This window comes from Cricetulus griseus, chromosome 2 (genome assembly GCF_003668045.3).
Source record: "Cricetulus griseus strain 17A/GY chromosome 2, alternate assembly CriGri-PICRH-1.0, whole genome shotgun sequence".
In the NCBI taxonomy this organism is placed as follows: Eukaryota; Metazoa; Chordata; class Mammalia; order Rodentia; family Cricetidae; genus Cricetulus; species Cricetulus griseus.
The window spans coordinates 166,108,594-166,133,500 of record NC_048595.1 but is presented as its reverse complement, the minus strand read 5'-3'; the positions used below and the strand labels follow the sequence as shown (position 1 = coordinate 166,133,500).

General features: G+C 38.3%; 1 protein-coding gene across 4 annotated transcripts in view; it reads right to left on the bottom strand.

Annotated features, from left to right (window-relative positions):
• The window catches only part of Smad4 (SMAD family member 4), a 50,582-nt gene that overhangs the window by 1,958 nt on the left and 23,717 nt on the right, over positions 1-24,907 (bottom strand). For 3 of the 4 annotated variants that reach the window (XM_027397870.2, XM_027397872.2, XM_035440066.1), the window contains exons 5-11: positions 21,267-21,479; positions 17,311-17,430; positions 17,088-17,204; positions 15,704-15,754; positions 12,059-12,242; positions 11,122-11,290; positions 1,117-1,255 (exon numbers count right to left, since the gene is read on the bottom strand). In XM_027397870.2, coding sequence (XP_027253671.1) covers positions 1,117-1,255; positions 11,122-11,290; positions 12,059-12,242; positions 15,704-15,754; positions 17,088-17,204; positions 17,311-17,430; positions 21,267-21,479 — 993 coding nt within the window. Of the gene's footprint in view, positions 1-551; positions 665-1,116; positions 1,256-11,121; positions 11,291-12,058; positions 12,243-15,703; positions 15,755-17,087; positions 17,205-17,310; positions 17,431-21,266; positions 21,480-24,907 lie in introns of all 4 variants that reach the window. The other variant, XR_003481780.2, reaches the window with a different exon arrangement.

Here is a 24,907-nt window from a genome sequence, read left to right as displayed (position 1 = left end):
ACCAAATAAATTCCCACAATCCACCAATATTTTACCCATTTCCTTTTTAGAAGTAGAGATATAGGAGGAAGAACCAACTTTTGTAAAAGCCAGGGCACATCATGGTTCTAAGAGCCTGAGTGTCTGAACTGCCACAGCAGAATCAGCCATGACTGATAATCAGGCATTCATCTACTTGGCTCCATTGAGACTTCTCAGATGACTTGTGTCTGTCTCTCAATTTTGTACACAGGGAAGGGGGGATAAAAATAAGAAATGCAATGCTAGTCTGAATTCTTAAGAAAATGGAACATAACATTAAAACTAGCAAATGGTTTAGATCCCCAACTTTTTAAATTGAATTAGTGATTATGTCTTATATACACCTAAATGGTAAACTCCTGAACATACATCACAACAGACTCTATATCTATTTTTCCAATCAGAACATACAGTCATAGTCAGTCCACATTTGTAAGTATTACCATGAAACTAATGGGAGAAATTTGCAATGTGCTATGGCGAAACCTGCAGGGCCACTGCAGTTTCCTTAGCCAGTGTGATTTGCTTACCACACTGAAGAAGTAAAGAACAGGGGTTGAATGAATCACTAGTTATGCCTTCAGACTTGGAAGATGGGTGCCACGTGTTTCCATCATAAAAGTCTATAGTCAGGAGTTTAACTCTGCAGTAAAAAATTCCCCATCAGTGTGAAACCTGGCACAGTTTGATTTTACCCTAAAATTAAAAACTCTACCAGTTATAAAATGCCAGCCTCACTTAGTTCTCTGTGATCAGCATACTATTTCTAAGTGAAGGTGTCCAGTTCTGAAGCTGTGGTAGCTGTTCCCATTAGCACAAAGCCTAACACTCAGTGATTTAACCACCTGGCTGGTGAGGCAGCAACTATAATAAGCATTGACTAAGGAGGGGATACCAAAGTATGACAACCCCCTTTAGCAACTAATGCAAACAGGATCCTATCCCAGGCAAAGAGAAAGGTTCTTACAAATCCAAACGTTATAACCCAGTAAAAAATTTTAATTTCTATTATTGCTTAAAACAATTGATCAACTGAGTGAATCAAGATTAAAACCACTATTACACTTTGAACAGAAATATAAAAAATATACGTACTGATTGCTGGAGCTATTCCACCTACGGATCCAGGACCAGGGATGTTTCCTGCTACAGCTGCTGCCTGTGCAGCAGCTGCAGCTTGTGCAGTGGCTGCCTGCTGCTGCATCTGCCGATGACACTGCCGCAAATCAAAGACCTTTTAAAAGCAAAAGTGTAAGCTTAATATATGAGTCTAGCACCAAAGATTGCATTCATCAAAAGCCAAAGTGTAATACACCAACAACTCAGAATCCCATTTGCCTCTTACAACAATGCACTAATAATGATGTTTGTAAATTTCAGGGCTTTTCCAAAGTACCCAGGTTTGATCCTCAGCACCTACAGGACAACTCAAAACTATGTATCTCGAGTCCCAAGGGATCTGATACCCTTTTCTAGCTGACAGGGCTCCAGATACTCATGTGGTACATAGACATACATGAAGACAAAGCACCTGGACACATAATTTTTCAAAAGAAGTTTTAAAATCTTTATGCAGACTGTACAGTTTAGATATCAGCAAGAGGCACATCTCACTGCCTGGAAGGACCCATGTGGGCCAGCTGTCCCTAGCTTTATGAGAGCCACCTATCTGTGTCAAATGAACACATAAGAAACTGCCCATCCAACATACATGGTCCCCCAGAGAAGGGGAAAGGGACAAGATCTCCTGAGCAAATTGGGAGCATGGGGGGAGGGGAGAGGGAGCTAGAAGAAAAGGAGGACATAAGAGAGCAGGAAGACTGAGTCAGGGGAAGAATTGAGGAGAGCAAGAAAAGAGATACAGCAATGGAGGGAGCCATTATAGGTGTAAAGAGAAATGTGGCACTAGGGAAATGTCCAAATATCTACAAGGTTGACTCCAACTAACAATCTAAGCAGTAGTTGAGAGGCTCCCTTACATGCCCTTCTCCGATAATGAGATTGATGACTACATTATATGCCGTCCAAGAGCCTTCATCCAGTAGCTAATGGAAGCCTAAGCAGATACCCACAGCTAAACACTGAGATGAACTCTGGAATCCAGTTGCAGAGAGGGAGGAGTCATGAGCAAATGGGTCAGGATCAGGCTGGAGAAACCTAGAGGAACAGCTGACCTGAACAAGGGGGAGCTCGTGGGTCCAAGACTGATAGCTGGGAAACCAGCATAGGACTGTTTCAGACCCCCTGAGCAAGGGTGTCAGTTTGGAGGTCTAGACAATCTGTGGGGCCTCTGGTAGTGGATCAATATTTATCCCTGGTACATGAATGGACTTTGGGAGCCCACTCCACATAGAGGGATACTCTCTCAGCCTAGACACATGGGGCTGAATCTAGGCCCTGTTCCAAATGATATGACAGACTTTGAAGATCCCCTATGGAAGGCTGGCCTCACCCTCCTTGGGGAGCATAAAGGGGTTGAGATGGAGGGGTGTGGGAGCAGGGGAGAAGGGGCGGGAAAGGAAACTGGGACTGACATGTAAAAGAAGCTTGTTTATATTAATAATAATAATAATAAAAAAATCTATTTCCAAAAAGAAAAAAAGAAAAGAAACTGCCCATTCTTTCAGAGCTAAACTATTAAGTTTTCTTTAGGCTAGAGTGGATAGCTTTGTATATCTGGCCAACATCTTGGACAATGCTTGCAATTTGGAAAAGAATAGTAAACTGCATTGTCACTACATAGGAAAACATTTAGATTTTAGTTACTACATTAGAAAGATTTTGTTTGTGTGTGCATGTTTCTGTGTGTGTCCGATCCCCTTTGCTAGATTTACACAGGGTTGTGAGATACCTCATATGGATGCTCAGAACCCAACTTGGCCCTCTGGAAGCAACAAGCACCGAACCACAGAGCCATCTCTCCAGGCCCCAGCCCACATCTTCATAGGAAGCATTCTTTAGCACCTACAGCACAGTATCAAAATTAAGGCTCCCTTTCAAATGCTCCAGAGAAGGAATTTTTTTAAAGGGTAAACCAAACAATTATAAAAACATAACTATTTTATTTAAGTGGTGGTTATATGGAATGTCATGAAAATGGTTTCTATTTTCAAGTTTTATATGTTTATAATTTTGATCACCAACAAGTTAAATGTTCTGTTTCTTAACGTCCTCATAGCCTATGCATGAAATAGGCATATCAAGTATACATACTTTCATAGGGGAAGTACACAGCTTGCTGTTAATAGATATTATTGTTTTGCTTTAGGACTTCCTAGTAGTCATTTTTCTCTCAAGAAGAATTAAGGATGACTCAGTAAGTCATTTCTCATCAAGAAGAGAAAGATTAACATAATAAAGAAGGGCTCTATAACTGCATGTCTGTCATGTTCTGCACCCCCCCCCAACTCCCCAGGACTATGCATTATATGGATGGCAAAAATGATCTGCTTAAGTGTTAAGTAAAAAGGAAACACTCGCTTGTACCTGGAAAAAATTAAAGAAGGGCTCATGGCATTTTACCTCCTTTTTTGTGTAAGTACTGGAATGTTATTTCAATAATCAACAACTTATGGGTAACAAATCACCTTACCTGAGAAAAAGCATTTGCATTTTAAATTTACTTCCCACAATAATACTCTTGCCATTTTAACAAGCTGTGGAATCGTCCACAGAAAGAGTGCCAGGCTGTGAGAGAGAGGACCAGGGCAGGAGATCGCTTTAGCTTCTGAACTGTGTAACCTGACTCCTCTTTAAAACATGTTAATTCTTTAAATGTGGAATGCAGATAACCCAAGTATGTACTATCCTATCACTGAAAACAAGAGACACCAAAGTGTACATAACTTTCTACTCAGCAATAATAGGTTTGGAACCAAATCCATAAATTTTCTGATGCTTAAACTGTCTTAACCATGGTATTTAAATGTGAATCATAAAGACATACAACAATAATACAATATCTCCAAAGAACAAACCATAATCCAAACTGTAATCCCATTTATTTATTCCTTAACATAGTGTCCATTTCCTAAAAAAGAAGCAAAACCTTTGTTTGTTTCTTGACACAGGGTTTCTCTGTGGCTTTGGAGGCTGTCCTGGAACTAGCTCTTGTAGACTAGGCTGGTCTAGAACTCACAGAGATCTGCCTGCCTCTGCCTCCTGACTGATGGAATTAAAGGCGTGCAACATTAACGCCCAGCCGCAAAATTTTTCTTAACTGGCACATCTGAAAACACCTGGCACATCTGAGAGCACCCTTCCAGACAAATTTGACAAAGTCAAGTCCTAGGATCAGAAACCCAACAATGCCTATAACAGAAATGCTACTTTCTGCAGTTCCCAACAGTTTCTTGGACTTTCAACTTTTCCACTGGGTTTTACCTTTAGAAGGCATTAGCTGGCACAGTAAGAAGCATGTTGAAACCCTTTCCTATCTGAACAGATCTACACAAATTGGATTTTGAAGGAAGGAACTGATATACTTCACTTCTTAGAGCAGTTCTAGGTTCACAGAAAAACTGAACAAAAAGTTCACAATTCCTGTCTTCACTCACTTGTTATGATCCATCAATTCTACCCTCATTTAACCATTATGAACAAGACAATACTTGGTGTTTAAGGCTCGTGGTGATGTACATTCTCCACATTACACATCATACAGAGTACTTCCAATGTCACAAACCTTCTGTGCTTTGCTTTTACTCATCCCTCCCATAACCTCTAATAACCACACATCACCTAACTGGTTTTGTTTCTTTCAGATTGCATAGTTGGGCAGCATTAACCTCATAATAATAGTTAATTTTTCTGTGTTTTTTCATGGTTTGACAGTTCATTTATTTTTTAACACTGAGTACTCCACTTTCCAATATAGCAGTGTGCAAGCATTCACATGCTAGCTACTGCCAAGTTTTGACAACTGTGTATAAAGCTATTATAAGCATTTGTGTGTTCTGGTATTTGTATGTGTGTATGTGTAGACTTAAATTTTCAATTCACTCTGGTAAATGTCTAAGGGTATGATTGCGGAACATAATTATATGGGAAAAATGTTTTGTTTTATAAGAAATTTATAAAAACTGTCTATTAATAAATAAGCTATTCCATTTCCTAGTCTCACCAGCAATGAATGAGTTTCATATTCCCCAGATTTGATACTATCAATATTTAGGATTCTGACCACTCTAACAATTTTGTGGCAGCAGTGACATGTTTATGATGCCTGATTACCATGTGCATGGTGTGTGAGTGTGGGTCACAACAGTGTGTGAAGATCAAAAGACAACATGCAGGACTTGGTTCTCTCCTCTACCAGAAGGTCTGGGAACTGCATTCAGGCTGCCAGGGTCGTTTGTTTTCTAACTGTTGGATTTTTAAGTCTTTGTATATTTTGTTAAAAGTTCTATTAATAATATCACTGAAATGTCTTTTTCCCCATCTGTGGTTTGTCTTCTTACTCCCTTTACACTGCTTTTCATAAAATGGAGGCTATTTTGTACTTGTATGTGCTGCATGTGTACATACATGCTCATTATTGTGTTTGTGTGTATGCACGTATGTGGGTGAGTGTGTAACACGTAAAGAGCTCAACATTGGGTATCTTCCTCAGATTCTCTTTTTATTTTTTAGAACAGTATTGTTCTTTTTTTTTAGTTTTTATTTTGTTTTATTATGTATACAGTCTTCTGCCTGCACACCAGCAGAGGACACCAGATCTCATTCAAGGTAGTTTTGAGCTACCATGTGGTTGCAGGGGAATTGAACTCAGGACCTCTGGAAGAACAGTCAGTGCTCTTAACTGCTGAGCCATCTCTCCGGCCCCAGATTCTTTTTTTTTTTTTTTTTTTTAAAGTTTACAGAGACAGTGTTTCTCTGTGTAACAGCCTTGGCTGTCCTGGAACTCACTTTGTAGACCAGGTTGACTTCCAACTCAAAGAGATCTGCCTGCCTCCACCTTTTTAGTGCTGGCTGGGATTAGACGAGTGGACCACCATGCCAAGCTCTCTAGCTTATTTTCTGAAACAGTGTCTCTCATTGAGCCAAGCTATCCACCTATCTGTGCCTAACAGTTAGGACTACAGACCCATACTGCCACACGTGGCTTTTACACAGGTGCTAGGGATCTGAGCTGAGATCCTAAAGCCTGTGAGAAAAGTACTTTGCCAACTGAGCTATTTCTCTAATGCCTACCCTATAAAATAGTTAAATCCAAATTACTGTTTTTACAAATCAAGCCTTTGATGGCTATCTAAAGTTATGTAGGTTTAATCCTCATACCTTATATGAATTTCATAGTTTGTGTGATTTATATTACTCATACACAATCACTAATCAAGGATAATATATGTAATTTGCGGGGAGGATAGCCGAGGGAGGGCTCACTATGTAGTCCTGGCTATCCTGGAACTCCCTATGTACATCAAACTGGACTGGAATTCAGAGATCTTCCTGCCTCAGCCTCCCAAGTGCTAGACTAAAGGTGTATAAACACAGGCTTAAAAAAGGCTCAGCACTCCTCTCTGCCAACCATGAATCATTAAAATCAACCAAATAATCTTCACTTATGGGCACAGTACAATTATGTTGTAAAATACTCACATACAACTGAATGTATAGTACACCAGTGGAATGAATATTTCAAGAAACCACACAAATGAAAACTGATGACATGAATCTGAAGATAAATAAATATGCTGCACCAGACACCTCAGCAAACCTGTTCCCATAGAACATTCATGTAACTATACTACCAAGACAAAATTTCATCCAAGCTATAAAACATTTATAAGAACTGTGTTGTTTACTGGCTTCACACACTCAATGGCTGGCTATATACACAGCAGATCTCTCTAGGTAGTGAATGGTAAATTAAGTGCAACCATTGAAATGGCACCATCTTCCATTCACAATACCTAAGTTGTTGACAGAAGTAATTCAAAGGAACCAAAGATTGTAAGTATTCTTTTTAGCATAGATAGATCCAAAAAAAGCATTTTTGGCCCATCACTCCTAAGTTAATCAACAACTTAATTATTTTTTCATTTATTTATGATCATGTTTTCCATGATTACTCTTATGTAAATTTATTACAAAGTCATTACATAACACATGTGAGTATAATATCATCAGAATATTATCTTTCATTCAAGAAACAAAATTTGAATTTTTTTCCATAAGGCACAATTATACTCTGCGTCAGCTTGAATTAACATTATCCTGGAAGGAGAAACACACAACGGTGTAGTATGTACAACACCTGAGTATTAAGACTACATAAAGGACTTACTAAGTTATCTGACCTAACGATAGAAATCATAATATGGGGTTGGAATGGTGCAATCCTTCAGAACACTTGTTATTCTTACAAAGGACCAATGTATGATTCCCAGTACCCACATGGTAGCTTACAACCCTCTGTAATTCCATTTCCAGGGAGACTCGACACATTCTTCTGATCTCCGCAAATACTAGGAACATGTGGCGCACATACACATGCTGCGCCACACATACATACAAAAGAAAAAAAAGAAATCAAACAAAAATAATGTTTCTTGTAAAATGGTCTAGCAGATTGTCCGAGTTAGCGTTACTACTGCTGTGATAAAAGACCATGACCAAAGCAACTTGGGAGGAAAGGATTTATTGCTCTCAGTTCTATGTAACAGTTGATTATCAAAAACAATGAGGCAGAACTCATGAAGGGAGGAACCTGGAGGCAGGAGCTGATGCAGAGACCATGGAGGGATGCTGCTTGCTGGCTTGCTCCTCCTGGCTTGCTTAGCCTGCTTTTTTTCCATTTTTCTTTTTTTTTTTTTAATTTTTTTTATTAGTTCAAATTAGGAACAAGCTTGTATCAATCCCTTCTCCCTCCCCTCACCCTACCTCTCCTCCCCCACCCCCGACCTACTCCCCACCCCATCCACCCTCCACTCCCCAGGCAGGGTAGGGCCCTCAATGGGGACTCCCCACATCCTAGGCCAGGCCTAGGCCCTTCCCCATGTGTCCATAGCCTGCTTTCTTAGAGAACCCAGGACCACCAGCCCAGGGATGGCACCACCCATAATGGGCTGCCCCTTTTAAAGTAACAGAACAAGACCACATAAAGAAAAAAGGAAGAAAACTTATTTCATTTACATTTTAAAAGCCTGTATTAGGACACACGTGTATTCCAGTGTTCACGATTTAGAAGGTCAGGAATTCAAGACCATCCTTCTATTGCTACATAGCAAATTCAAGGCCAAAGTGGGATACATGAAACCCTACCTCAAAAACCAAAACACTGATAAATTTGTTTACCTTGTTTTAATTCAACAGGGAAGTATGTCACTGTGTGTGTCTGTATTTCTCAGTGTGTAGGCACTTCTTCCAGGGTTTCACATTATTTGCATACAATTCACTCTAGAAACATCATCCCTGGTGAGAATCTATCTGGACAACAGTAACTTGAATATATCCTTTTTTTCCTACTGCTCCCAAACAAATTAGCAAATAAGAAAATAACAGTAGTTCAATTTAAGATTTACTTATACCTGTCTAGTAAATTATTCTCAAGAACATAAAATAGTTGTTAAGAAGAAAGAATTCTTGCCAGGCATGATGGTATACACCTTTAATGCCAGCACTCAGGAAGCAGAGGCAGGTGGATCTCTGTAGTTTGAGGCCAAACTGGTCTACATAGGGAGTTCCAGGACAACCAGAGATACATAGTGAGACCCTGTGCCAATAAATAAATAAACAAACAAATAAATGACTTCTGAAATCTTAGACAGCTAATAAGACAAAGAAGAATGTTGCTGTAATGCCAAATTTTCTGTCCCACAAGTTAATATGTATAGTTCATTGCAAAAATATTTGATTAGCATAAAAATCTGTTCACTACAATGAAATACTAAAATGATTTACCAAAATTTGAACACAACTGTTCAATGAATGATACAGGCTAGCTAAAAGAATCAAACTACCAATTAATAAAAAGAGAAAGAAAGAAAGAAAGAAAGAAAGAAAGAAAGAAAGAAAGAAGGAGAAAAGGAAAGAAAGAAAGAAAGAAAGAAAGAAAGAAAGAAAGAAAGAAAGAAAGAAAGAAAGAAAGAAAGGAAAAGAAAACCTCACACAGACAGGCCAAGACTGAAGACAATACTACCACTGCCAAGACTGTAAGAGGGTAAAAGACAGAATCCACTTGTTTGCAGTATGAAAAGGGACAACAGTCAAACTCTCAGGGATACAACTAGGCATCTGCCAATGAATCAAGTACTAACAAAATAGATTGACAGTTCAGATATGCCCCTAGGAAGCAAATATTGTCCACAGCAGAGGAATCAATGAAATGAAGCCAAGGGAATTTAATCCTGTGCATATCCAGAGATAGGAATTCCATTTTCCCAAAAGACAAAGTCTCCCTACCTCCTAATTATGAATAGATTTGGTTCTAAAATGTAGATTCCAGTGGCAGGCAAAATTGCCCTATAGGGAAACGTAATGAGAGGAAATGTGTTTGGTTGAATGTAACTGGCCTCAATAAGTTCATAGGGAGCAGCACTATTAGGAGGTGTGGCTTTGTTGGAGGAATTGTGTCACTGTATGGGTGGGTTTTAAGGTCTCCTATGCTCAAGCAACACTTAATGTAGACAGACTCCTTCTTGTTGCCTGAGGATCAAGATGCAGAACTCTCAACTCCTCCTCCAGCATCATGACTGACAGCATGCCACTCACCAAGAAGATAATGAACTGAACCTCTGAACTGTAAGCCAGCCCAATTAAATGTTTTCTTTATAAGAGTTGCCATGGTTATAGTGTCTCTTCACATCAACAGCAACCCAAACTAAAGTAGTTCTTTCAAAACAAATTTGCCAACCAAACAAAATGAAGCACAAATCATATAAATCCAACGCCACTGACAGATTAGACAAAGCCCTGGTCTGATTCTAGCATCTCATTAAACTGGATGTAGTATCCAGTTTCTGGGACTTAGGCAAGGGCAGGGCAGGGCAGAGGGAAGAGGACAGCAGTTCAAGACCAATCTCGGCTACTTAACAAGTGTAAGCCCAGCTTGGGCTACATGAAATCCTTTTATGACAAGACATAAAAATTCCTTATAAAAAAGTTATAAAATACAAATAATTTTCTAATGGAGTATTCTACAAGAAAACTACACAACGATGCCAATGTGAAATCATCCTATGCTGAAACTTAATAAATAAAGTATGGGGAGAAACAAAGACTGGTAAAATCACAGTTGTCAAGGTCCATAAGTAGGTGGGAGTTGTCTTCTTCTCTATACTTGGCAGGTTTCTAAGCATCACAAAAGGGGCCAGGTGGTGGTTTGCATGTATAATCAGGATTTCAAGGCCAAGCAGGAGTGAAACACTGTCTCGAAACCCCACTTCACCCTAGGCAGTCTTTGACTGAACTGTAACTGAAATGATAGAGTTTGCCACTATGAAGCCCTTCAAGAAGGAAGCAGTGAGACTCAGTCCTACCAGGTATAACAGCTGATGAAGAAGGTGCTCAGAGGCTGAAAAAAAAAATTTAGGGCACGTGCCAAGCACTGGAAGAAAAGATTCTATCCCTCCAAAAACTATTAACTTTAGAGTTTAGAACTGTCTTCCATAAACCCCTAACACCTGCTAAAGTGAAATTCTAGAGTTTGATTTTTACCAATTTAGTGTTAAATAATAGAGTTGGGAGGTTTCAGTCAATGTTTTCAAGAATCTGTGTATCACTCTAAATGACTTCACAGACTTGAAAACACTAGGACAAAAAAGTAAACAGCTGCTTGCAATAAACAGATCTCCAGAAAATGTGTTTTATATTTAAAACACATGCATATTTTGTTGTAGTGGTGCTTTTGTTTGTTGAAATAGTAAGGTATCATTAGGCAGCCAACAATGGTCTAACATTTACCATGAATACAGCCCAGAATGGCTTTGAACTCAATTCTCCTACCTCCTCCTACTGAATGTTCCCATCACGAGTGTCTCAGCACCTCTGACCAAAACATACCAACATAAGACAGGTTTCCACTCCTCTCACCTCCATTTTCAGGCAAGCAACAAAGAGGTTTTTAAGTATAAATATTCAAATATAAATGCAACCGACCTTTATATATGCACTTGGGTAGATCTTATGAACAGCGTCTCCAGGTGCTCGTCCAGCTTCTCTGTCCAGGTAGTAACTCTGCACAAAGACTGCATGGTCACTAAGGCATCTGACCCAAACATCACCTTCACCTTTGCATTCCAGCTGCACACCTTTGCCTATGTGCAACCTTAGGAAGGAAAGACAATTACATTTCATCTTAGTTATAGTAAGTTTTACTCAAGTACACAGTAAGAATAAGAAAAAATTATAATCCCTAAAATATAGCCATTGTTGACATCTTTTCTAATTTCTTTTTGCATATTATGTATGTTAATCTCTATATAAACACATACAGTACTTACTATATCAGAAGTACACAAATTTCATTTAAACCTCAAAACTCAATGAGGGCAAATTTTTTACTATGATAAGATTTTATTTTTATTTGTGCATGTGTGTGTGCACATGCACGCCTGTATGTTAGGGGAGGGGCCCATGCAGCTCAGAAGTTAGCATCAGGCACCCTAACCCTAACCCTTGAGCTAGTCACAGGCAGTTGTGGGTGATAGGAACTGAATTCCAGTCCACTGAAAGAGTAACAAATGCTTTCACTGACTGAGCCATCTCTCCAGCTGCATATAATTTCTATAGTGCACAAATCAACAGCCACTAACAATACTTAGCTATTTAAAATACACTTAAAATTCAGCTATTCAATCACATGAGCCATGTTAAGTGTTCAAAAACCAGGTGTGGCTAATGGCTAGCAGAGACAGAAATCATAAAAACACAGAAAATTTGCTATCTCTTATAACTTTATAAGTAAACGCCTACAATTGAAATGAAATGCCAAGTTCTGAGTATTTATGATGACTTTAATCCTTCATATTTAAGCTCATAGATATAGAAGAAAAAAGACACTGTACTATTCCATCTTTTTACTCTTTAAACATACCTTGCTCTCTCAATAGCTTCTGTCCTGTGGACATTGGAGAGTTGACCCAAGCAAAAGCGATCTCCTCCAGAGGGATCCACGTATCCATCCACAGTAACAATAGGGCAGCTTGAAGGAACCTTAAATGTCTCTCCTACTTGAACATCCATTTCAAAGTAAGCAATGGAACACCAATACTCAGGAGCTAAAGAAAATAAATGAAAAAGAACATCATCCATGGAACAAAAAAATAGAGGGAGGGAGGTACTTTCATCCATGAAACAAACCTAAACAAAAGATGAACGGATGAGGAGCTAGTGAAGCACATAAAAGAACTGGATTAAAATAATGTAATACACTTGAAAAATAGTGACTTCATATCTTATTTGCAGCCAGTACTTACACCTTAACACTCTAAGGACCAAATCAACTGAGAATTTAAAGAACACAAGAAATCAGACTAGATGGGCAATAGTAGTGCACACATTTAATCCCAGCCCTTGGGAGGCAGAGGCAGGGGGATCTCTGCATGTTCCAGGCCAGCCTTGTCTACAGAGTGAAATGAAACTCTATTTCAAAAAACCATCCCCTCACACCCCAAAAAAGGAAAAGAAAAATAAAGAAATCAGACTTTAAAATAAACTGTTCTATCATGACAGTTCATTTGATTGCACATCTGTTGTCTGAGCTTTCTTTTCTAAAAAATGCACTAACCCTAAAACAGACTATGGTATGTTTGTACAGACCCCTAGCTAGGAGGGAAAGTATCTAAATCAGCCAACATATTCCCACTTACCCTTATAATTATGCACAGTTGTTTTACAGATTATTAATTGTCTCTCAAAAATTAAAGGCCATTTACCCAATGCACATACATCCTATATACACCAAGGAATATTTTTAGAGTCATTTTAGTGAACTAATACAGTGTATTTATTCATTTGAATAACAATCATTTTAGATGGCTAGCAGAGGTGGAGTGGGGAGGAGACAATACTTGGTTCATATTGCAAACACGTGAATTATTTCTGATTCTGTTTCCATTATTAAAGAAAGTTCATATACATGTAATTTAACAGACACATACAAACATCTAAGGAATTGTTTGGTACTATATAACAAAACCATCAGTCCCTCACAGAGGTACCTCAAGCAGGTACAGAGCAGGCATATGAGCAAACATATCAACATGGAACACAGGTCATGAACAACACTACGAAGAGAATTAGAATAGATGAGGAAGACAGGGACTGGAGGATGGGACAGAGGAGGAAGAACGTTATGGAACAGGAAGAGACTGAAGAACACTTCAGCTGAGAACATTCTGTCTGAAAACTCAAGACCTGAATGAAAACCCTGTATTGTCCCCAGAGGAAGAACTTCTGAGAGATTAAGAAGGGAGTTAAGAGTTTTGTCTGCAAACTTATCTCCATCACAATGTGTTATAAATTCTGTATAATCTAAATCAAAACTTTCAACAATCTAAAATGACTCTTAGAATGACACAAACCAGGCTGCATTTCATGTTCCTCCAGAAAAAAATGAAGTACTGACACCTAAAACTTATAATAGAGTACTCAGGAATCAAATTCTCAGGAGAAAACTTTAATTGAGCAGGAGTAGTGGAGGCACACCTTTACTCCCAGTACTCAGGAGGCATAGGCAGGTAGATTTCTATGAGTTCAAGACCAGCCTAGTGAGTTCCAGGACAGCTGGGGCTATGTAGAAAAACTTAACCAAAAAACAAAACAAAAACCCAAAAGAAAAAAGAAAAATTTTAAAAACAAAAAACTGAAAAATAAAAATAAAACATTTTACAAGACTGGGATGTCAACTGACTGTCAACAGGACCTACACTTGCCCAAGAGACAAAGTTCTGGGAATGTCTATGACAGCCTCTATATTGGGCAAACCAAGATAGAAAGACCCACTCTTTCTATGAATGGCTGCCACAGATCCATACAGGCGGCAGAACAAAGGGGAAGAGAGAAGAGCACAGGTACTGCTGCTTCCTGACTACAGATGAAACGTGACCCACTCCTAATCCTCCTGCCACAATGGCATCCCAACTATGTTGAACTATACCCAAACTGAAATTAAACCTGCCTTTCTTACATCACACATTTTCTCACAGCAACAACAACAACAAAAAAACCCAGAAACACAGTATCAAGAAAGAGGACCACTCTGTGATACACTTGACTGTGTGGTTTTTAAGTTTCTGGAACTAAGAGTAATGGGGAAGTTTTGAACTTTCATCTAGAAAAGCCCTAGAATGCTGTAAGTAGAGCTAAGGGGATTATTCTGGTATGAGTTTGGAAAAGCAGAATGCAGAGAAATTTGGACAGTGGAGGCCAGGTACTCTTATCTGAAACTGGGTAGAGGCCATTCCTATTAGAGCCTGTCTAGACTCTGGCCTGTGTTCTGGAAACTTGAGTGAGGCCAAACTTGTAATAGGCTAATGTGCTGGGTGGATGAAGTCTCAAAACTGAATATTCCATCTGTGTCACACTTACCGCTCATGGCTATCATCTGGGTCTACAGAAAGAACAAAAAGTGGAGCAGAAAAATATGAAAACATGCTGCAGTTGGGCAACACCAGCAACAACAAGATGAGCTTGAACTTGCAGACCAGCGTCAGCAGTAGTAGTCAGTAAAAGATCTGTCACCCACTTCTCCGAAATGGTGAGCTATATTCTCACCTGTGAGTCAAAATAACCCTTCCTTCCTCAAGTTGCTTTTTCAGGTATTTTGTCATAGCAATAAGAGAAGTAGCTAACACATAAAGATACCTAATTTCTTGGCAAAGTCTGTCAAGCAACTGACCACTTTCCAATGGGGAGTTAATACGGCACATAAAAGCATGCCTGTGATGCACACATTCATGAAGCTAATATAGAAAGAATGTGAATGAGCCAGCTGGGACTACATAATGAGTTACAGGCCAGCCAAAGCTGTACAGAGAGACTGTCTTAAAAATACTTTGTAACAGCAATCCAATCCATTCATTGCAAATGTAATTCTTGAAATACATTTGTTTAGGAAATAAAAATATACCTAAATGATTGCTTACAAAGCCAGTTTTGAAATTATTTATGAATTTTCTTTTTGTTCAAGACAGAGTTTCTCAGAGATCAGCCTGCCTCTGCCCATTTAGTGCTGGAATTAAAGGCGTGTGCCACCATCATCCATCTGTGAAGCTATTTCCTATAGTAAAAATCTGTCTTTTAGATTTATTTGCATATTTTAAGTATGTCTGTATGCATGTATGTATGTTTATCATGTGTGCAGAGCCCACAGAGGCCACAACAGAGTGCCTTATAGATGGGTGAGAGCTGCTACATGGGTGCTGGCAAGAGCAGCCACTGCTTTCGACTACTGAACCATCTCTCCAGCCCCCTGTAAGTAAAAATCTTTAATGAAGGTATCACATTGAAGGAACCAGCTTCCCTTTTGGCAGCCATAACAGCCGAACACATGCTTGCCATAAACCTGCCTTGGTCACTTAGAGGTCAGATGCCTGTCTCGTGACAAGGAACCTTAGTCACTAGAAAGTCAGATGCCTGTCTCGTGACAAGGAACCAATCGGAAGATAGCTGGTGGCGCTATGCTTTACGACCCTGGGTGTGCTTTACATACAGGGAATCAATATTGAGATATACTTACCAGGATGATTGGAAATGGGAGGCTGGAATGCAAGCTCATTGTGAACTGGCCCTAAAGAAAATATAATAAAAATCCCATTTTACTTATTAAAAGTTTTCCAATGCCAAAGCTTTTAATAAACTTTAAATATAAATATCATAAGCCTAGATCAAGTTTATGCCATGTCCAAAAATTTAAAAGCTTATTTCCTGAATTTTTTTGTGATACTAATAGCTAACTTTTGGTGTTACCTGACAAATACTATTTAACAATTTAAAGTTATACATGCAATACTTAATGCAGATTATAAATTAATTATTCATCTAACATATTAGTATAATTTATAATGCAATACAAAATTACTTAAATTGCTAATCCACTCTAAAAATAAATGCTTTTGTATAATGAAGCAATAGCTATCCTAATTGAAAGCTTATTATTTGTTAGCACATTGTGCTAAAACCCTCACAGAGTTACTAAATTCACTTCTTATAATGTTGTTTCAAACAGATAAAATTACAGCCCCGAGGCTTAATAAGTTTAAATAAGTGACCAGCAATCATAGTGCAAACCAATACCCTACATGCTGGTCCAGATTCTTTGAACACTTGGAAAGATAGTAATGTAATTGATATGTAACAATACGCATAACATGACCCTCCCCCATATATACATATCACACACAAAAACACACACACACACCCATTTATATGACTGGAAGGAAATAATACTAGAAGTGAATATGCCTGGGTTATAAGATTTTAAGTAGTTTATTATTTATGCCTTTTTTACTTTTCCAATATTTTTGGTACTATTAATCTTAAAATGAGAGGAAAAGGGATTTTATATTTATATATGTACATATGTGCGTATATATATTTTTTCTTCATCCCTATAGTCATGATTTTAAAATCAAATAAACAATGTTCCTATTCTGTCTGAAACTGGACTGTCTGTAGGGTACCTTTCCCAATCACACCTATATGGAGAAGTAATAGGTTCAACACCTAAATAACTACAGTATCTACTGCATGGATTCTATGGTGATGGAAACCTTGAGATCATAGTACTCAAGGGCTTCAGTCGACTGTGGGTGGATAACACACAAAACCTAAAACCACACAGAAAGCAAACAAACAAATGGAAATCAATGTGGTGTTGATGAACCATCAGCAACAGAGAAATGAATGTGCTTAGTGAACTTCAGTGCAAAACAAAGGTGTGATAACTATTTAAAGGAACTATTTACAAAAAAAAATACTAAAAAAGTAAAAAGCACTAATTATTTAAAGAAATTAAATTGTAAGATGAATAAAAGATGCAAAACCATTTTTTAAGAAAATAGAAATCAAAGTCCTAGCTAGAAAAGAAAAAGGCCCTGCTTATAATGAGAACGAGAGCTTACAGTAATGTCCAGGATGGGGCGGCATAGGCGGGTGGTGCTGAAGATGGCCGTTTTGGTGGTGAGGCAAATTAGGTGTGTATGGTGCAGTCCTACTTCCAGTCCAGGTGGTAGTGCTGTCTAAAAATTAAGGCCCATATGCATTAATTTGCTTTTATAAGGCTGCCTGTTTTTTTTTTTTTTTTTTTCTCAACTACTTAAAGGATTTTAAAAAGCATGTACATACTATGATGGTAAGTAGCTGGCTGACCAGTAAATCCGTTCTGCTGCTGTCCTGGCTGAGGCCCTGAAGCTATCTGCAACAGTCCTTCACTATGGCTGCCTGCCAGAATACTGGCCGGCTGACCTGGAGAAATAAGAAGACATTAACATGGCACATGGATAGATGCAAGTTTATTCTTTTATACAAAAATGAAGGTCTAATTATGTCTGGTAATCCACAATTATAAAGGTGGGCCAAAAGTGGAACTCACCCATTGCCTATCAAATAAAAAAAAAAACTAAAAGCATTTATTAAAAAACCTTCAGAATTGTTCAAATTATCCTTTTCTTAATAAATGTTTTCCTGGGGCTGGAGAGGTGGCTCAGTGGTTAAGAGCACTAGGAGAAGACCTGGGTTTGATTCCCATCACCCACATGGTGGCCCACAACCATCTATAGCTAGTTTCAGGGAATATGATGCCCTTATACATACATACATACATACATACATGCAGGTAAACACCAATGCACATGAAATGAAATATTTTAAAAAAGGAATGTTTTCCTAATGTTGGTGGCCTGTTTCCTCACAGATCCTCTTCAAATGCTAAGAAATACACCACCTGTCTATGCTATCGCAACAGCTTTAGAAGCAGCAACAGCTTTAGAAGCATCTCTTCAAACCTCGGCACTTCACCTGAGACCACTCTGGACTCTCCTGATTTGGATCCCCAAAACCCAGAAAAGAAAATGTTGACAACAGAAAGTTAATTATCATGGCATTGGTGCTGGTAATGGCAGGACAATGGCGTATAACAACAACAACAACAACAAAACTAAAAACAAAGGAGGCAAGTGTTTTAAATGTAATAGGATGGCAAGGGTAACAAAGTTAACATAAAACAAAACAACTAACTCCACTGTCAACCAATACAGCACTTGGTGAAACAACAAAAAACTCTACTTTGAACCTCTTCATGTCCTTTAACATCAGAATGTCACTGTATGCCCAGATTTGCATTAGATCAGCTGTTCCCTCTGTAATGTGCCAAGAAAATGGTTTCATTTGGCTGCTCAAAATATATTCCAGTATGTTTTATTATCTGCCATGTATAGGTTTTATTTTATAAATAGAAAAAGACAAGCATTAGGTGATGTTTATCCCATTTGGAAAACACTGGAATGTTCTTACTATTATTTGTCAATGACACTTTTCTCATAAATGGAGTGCAATCAGATGAAGAAACTAAAAGTCATCACAATCTAAATAACAAGAGGAGGAACTTGCCAGGCACAGTAGGTATGGCCTCAATCCCAGCAGGAGGAGAGCTAAGAAAGAGGAACTCAAGGCCAGTTCAGCTGGGCTATAATGTAAGACTCTTGCCTCAAAATAAACAAACAAGCAAATAAATAAGTAAATAAATAAAAATTTCTCCTCCCTTCACAGCATAAATCCTTAAAACAAGGACCTACAAAACCATAGCACTCATCTACACTGAGAACTACTATACTCAGGTGTGTAGATGTTAAATAATGTAAAATCAGCTCATGTAAAATAGCCTTCCCATTCCTATTTTAATCTAGTTTTTCTTTCCTTTAACTCTATCAACATATCTTTTTAGAAACAAGGAAAAATTTCACTGCAAGTTCTAAAATCTACAATATATTTCAATTATAAAAATCTACTTTAAAAAGTATTATGACAGAACTGGATATATTTCATTCACAACTTTTTCTGGCCTTCATGCACAGTCTTCCTGCAGGGTGGGGAAGAAAAAGTCAAAATGAAGTCACTTTGGAAATCACTGAACAGAGCTCAATCTCCAGATAATACAAAACACAAGTATGTGCCTGGGCTCAGAAGCCATCCACATATATGTGGATGCCATCTATTTTATTTTCCATCTCCAACACTTCTGTCAGCTGTATTCCAAATGAGCAAATAAAAAGACAGGAAAGCCAGAGATGCACAATAGGTGTAATGCTGCATACATGTAATCCCAGCATTTCAGAGGCTGAGACAAGGATACCAGGAGTCCAAAGCCCTCATGGCTTATGGAGTGAAATCTTGTCTCAACCACCCCGCCCCTCCGCAAAGCTACATACATACACATATAATGTCATATGTGCACACAAATTATCTGTACTAATATTGTGACCACTGAAGTGGTGAAATAGACCACTGAGAAATTCTGAAAACAATTACAGGGGCCAGGCACATAGTTCAGTAATGAAGTGCTTGCCTATCATGGGTGACATACTGGCTTGGATACCCAGCACTAGGGAAAAGGCTCAGAGGGTGGGAGCAAAACAAATAATAAGGAAATCTATTTATCTCAAAGACTAAAACTTCAACGTTGAGTCTAAATTGATACTAACATACTGTTAGATAGTAACAAAATATCAATCTATATCAGTCAACAATCTCTTGACAATATAGGTTTAAAAATAATGCTCTTAGTAATCAAATGAATTAATACTATTTGCATGCTCTGCAACATTTAAATTTAAAAATAATAATTAGGAGCTAGGAAGATGTCTCAGTGAGTAAAGAACTTGCACTGCAAGCATGCAGCCCTCAGCTCTAATCCCCAGAATCCACATAAAGCTGGGCAAGCACTATAGTATGAATCTGTAACTCCTCCTATGAGATGGAAGAGACTAGTTGAATCCCCAGCCCACCAGACAAGCTAGCCTGGCATATGTAGCTGTAAACAATATGAAACTCTGACTCAAACAAGCTAGACAGAAAGGACCAACAACAGAGCTGTCCTCTGACTTCTGCATGTATACCACAGCACACATGCCATCACACATACATGTATGTATCATACACATTAATTTTTTTTAATTTTTAAATTAAACAAGCAAATTACTTCATAGAGCAGGTGGCTGTTCAACCTTTGGTACTGGAAAAAAAATAACAATATAAACTGTCTTTATTAGGCTCTGAGAAAAGTTGAGCCTGGGCTGGGGTATAGCTCAAGGATTTATCTGGCATGGGAGAGGTCCTAGTTTCAATCAATATGATCAAGAAACACAGGAAAAGAAGGAAGAAACAGACACAGACTGAGAACCTCCTATGACATGATGGCAAAGGTCAATCTTTACTACCATTCTTTTCAAAGATGTGGGTGTTAGCTTTATACTGAAACTCATTAAAATACTTGATACCTACCCGGGAGCAATAAATATTAAAAGCAAGTCTGCTTAAAAGCCCCTTTTCCAAGTGCTGGGTATTTCCACAATAGGAAATTGAGGAGACTATTGTAAAGTTATCCTCTCAGATAAAATAATGGGCTAAAGAAAGGTTTCAATTGCATCAACACAGACTTTTATAAACATCTTGGTACAAAGCTGTTTGCTGGGCCAGTGAGATGGCTCAATAGGGAAAGGTTGTTGCTACCCAAGGTCAGTGACCTGAGTTTGGTACCCAGAACCCATGTGAAGATGGAAGGAGAGAAGTGACTCCACAAAGTTATCCTCTATTCTCCACATATACCAGTAGCCTACATATGCACACATACATATGTGCACACATACACACACACAATTACACACTCAAACATACAATATTAAAAAAATTACTTGCCAAGCACTTAGATATTTATTTAAAATCTATCTGAAGAATATAGGAAGCTTCTTATGCATGTAATAGCAAATAACATATCTCAATTTAAGCTTATAATCAAAGTCTTTGACTGCATATCAACATTGGAAATTTTAAATAAACTGCAAACACCATTTTCTCCAGAATGAACTCACATACCAATTTAACATGTTTACCTATGTTTATGGCCTGAATGGTATGGCTCAGGAGTGAGGATCCACCTAGTGTGCATCTGGCCTCGAAACAATACCCAGAACCAGAAAAGACCACAACAGCTTAAATTTTTACTTACTTGGGGTTTCTCCAAGTGACTACACATAAATATTCAATGGTTAGGAAAACTTCCGACTACATCGGACTGCATAACTCACTTGTGGAAGCCACAGGAATGTTGGGGAAGTTGGTGGTACTAGTAGCATTAGACTCAGATGGGGCTAACAGAGCTGGGGCGCTGTATGTCTCCGTCGATGCACGATTACTTGGTGGATGTTGGATGGTTTGAATTGAATGTCCTTCAGTGGGTAAGGATGGCTGTCCCTCAAAGTCATGAACGTATTCATCCTTCACTAACATACTTGGTGGAGCTATGCATTAAAAAAAAAAAAAACCAAAAGAAATTTACACTTTTATATTCTTCCATTTCCACAAAAAATATATACAAATAATATGACAGCATCTAAAATTGACTAAGGTATAAATAATTCAAATTCAGAAATTTTTCATATTACAGTAAAGCACATATTTTATCAGCTATAGCTACTTTAGAGATTTCTATCAATTTGACTCACTGAAATTTGAAGAGATATTCTTCAATTTCCTGACAAGCATAGAAGTACATCTAAATAGGTTAAAACTAAATGCCTAACAAATGTTCACTCAGCTGTGTTGATCACATACTCCTCACGGCACACCAAGACTGGATACTGAGCTCTGCCTTTCTCAACTCCACAATGTGAGTGGGACCTGAAAGGCACTCGATGCCAAGACCCAAAATTATTTAAGGTATTACTTGGAATGCCAATCTATGTAAAAATGTTTGTTAAGAATACTCAATAATTAAAATCTTTCAGTTTAAGGAGCAATTCTAGTGTCTATGTCATGTAAAGTAATTATCTTTAATAAACTAGAGGTCATTTGCTTTGCTCTATTTTTTTTTAACTGAAACTAAACTGCATTCCTATCAATTCTCTGTTCAGAACCTTCTGAAATGATCTTGATCCACTGTTTTGGGTTCTGCTGTCTATTTTTAATAAAACTATTCTTTACTCTTTCTGAACTAATACTTGTACATAACTACTCTATAAAGCTTTACAATCAACTGAATTCTAGTGTTAGGTATCTTCTTAGAGCTGTCACGTGAAGGCCACAAAGACATTCCCTTTAATTGAAAAACTAGTGTCATTTTCCTTATCCAGTTTTTTACTAAATTGTGACTTCTAACAGTAGAAATATTCCATATTTGCTCAAGCTTCTATATACAACCTTTTTTTCACTCCTGAAGCATGAAAATATTGATATTTGTAAAATTCGTATGTTCTAGTAGGGAGTGGAGAGATGGCTCAGTAGTTAAGAGAACAGCTTGCTTATGCCTAGTTTGGTTCCCAGCATCCCATGTCAAATGGCTCATAACCTTCTATCACTCCAGTTCCAAGGGACCCATTACACCTTTGGCCTCAAGTGCACCAATACATGTGCACAAACGCACAGAGACACAAAAATATATACACAATTAAAAAAAAAATGAAGTAACTTCCATGGGAAGCAATACAATAATAAAAAGATGCTTAATACAACATTATCATGTATTAGTATGCTTGCAAGGTATAATTGGTATAATAGTGGCACAAATGTTTTGGGAGTAACCAGTCATTTTTTAAATTGGATTTAAGGCCCACTCCATGAGACGGAACCCATATCTGACATTGTTAAGGTAGCCAAAAACCTGAGACCAAACATAGCTCATAGGCCCTAGAGAAAAACTTACTTTATTCTGCTAAAAGAACAGAAAAACAAAATTATTCCTAATGGCAAACTGCTATCTATACTCATAGACTAGTGCATCACTCAGACCTTATCAGAGGGGAATTAACAGAGACTCACAACTGGACAATGTGCAAAGAGTAACTCTGAAGCACACAAAATGAGCTGTCTAAATGAGCATCCTAACTGAGATGTCTTCATCAAAACCCTCCCCTGGAGGCTCATGGAACTGAAGTGGAGGCTGAAAGATTTTAAGAGCAAGATGTGGTAGATGACCCCAAGGAAACAAGTGTCTTCCAGACATAACAGGATAATGTACATATGAACTCAGAGACTGTAAACACACACAAGACCTGCACAAGTTCAGACCAAACAAAAATCCCAACACTGAGCAGACAACACAGTTCTACAATGGGTATCACTGGGTATATCAACCACACTCCAGAGCAGCCCCCATGTCCAAGAGTATCTGGCCAACACAGAATGTGTGTGTGTGTGTGTGTGTGTGTGTGTGTGTGTGTGTGTGTGTGTGTGTGTGTGTGTGTGTGTTAGAGAGACAGAGATGGGGGGGGGACACAGAACATGCACAAACATGTGGTAGGGAGGTGGGTTAAGGTATAGGAGTTAGGGGAGAAGAAAGAATATGAACAAAATTATAGTGCATGTAAAAAGAATTTTAAATAAAAAGTTGGCCCTAAATACTCACTAATGTTGGACAAATTATAATAATAAAACAAAATCCTGTTCAGAGCACAAGCTGGGTGTAGATGGCTAAGCTTTAGCTTTAGTTTTTTAAAATTATTTTACTCAAAAAATTCTGGATTTTTCTTCATAAAGATCTTGGCATATCTATTTAATTCTTTATTTAATTTAATGAACATTTAGGGTTTGTTGTTGAAGTGACTGAGATTTTTTTTACCTACTGGCATTACTAATACAAAAGGAAACAACTGTGAAATTGACAGCTGCATGAGCGACTGTGACACCCAGAACAGTCAACTGCTCTCTAAATAGCTAAGCCTCCCACGTTTTCTTCCCTTCATATGTTGATTAAACTCTCCTAAACACAAGTTTGGAACAGTTTTTTTCTGTGTCTGCTGCATGTGTGTTTCCTCACCCCCAATAAACACCTTTCTATACCTGCCGATTTCTGTCTGCTGATGTCTGCAGTGTAAAGAGATTTTTCCTTCACCATCTGTTGCACTTGACTTTTTCCTGTCTTTTAATCCTTTAACTGGCAGAGAAAAAGAACCTAATCAAGACACCTAGGCTGTCCTTTTGGAACCTCATCTTGGGATTTCTTCTGAGGATCACAATTCATCCAGGAAGAACATTAAGGAAAAGTCCCCAGTGCTGAGTTCAATCCTTCCATCAGACACAGATGTCTCTCTCCCCTTTACTGGCTGAGGAAGAATTCTGCCTCCCCAGGAACCAAAGTGCCTGGGTGCATATCACTGAGGACATCTTCATAGGAAAACTTCAAGTTTCCATGCTTAATCTTATGCTCAATGCCCTTGGAGGTGACACTGCAGTCAGATTAACCTGAGACAATGCAAATCAAGTCACACACCTCATAATCCCTGCTCTCAGGAAGCAAAGGCAGGTGGATCTTTGTGAGTTTGAGGCCAGCCTAGTCTACACAATGAGTTCCAGGACAGACAGGGCTACATAGATTAAACCCTGTCTTGAAAAACTGGAAAAAAAAAAAAAAAAAAAACGGTAAAAAAAAAAAAAAAAATCGCACACTTCAGGAGTCTCTCATGATCACCAAACAAAAGATACCGAGTCAGTCTAGGAGCACACACTCAATCACCCAGTTTGATATGGTCAACCATGACTCTCCTCCATCTCCCCATAGTCTTGACTCACTTGAAGTAATGGTGCAATCCTTGTGGTAAGATATCAGCAAGTAGAAACACTGCCTTTGTACGTTACCCACTGGGTTAGCTGAACTTAAGAGCCAACTTCCAGACACGGGGTGTCTCATCCAAAATACCAAAATTGTGACAGGAAGGATTAATCAGTTTGTTTC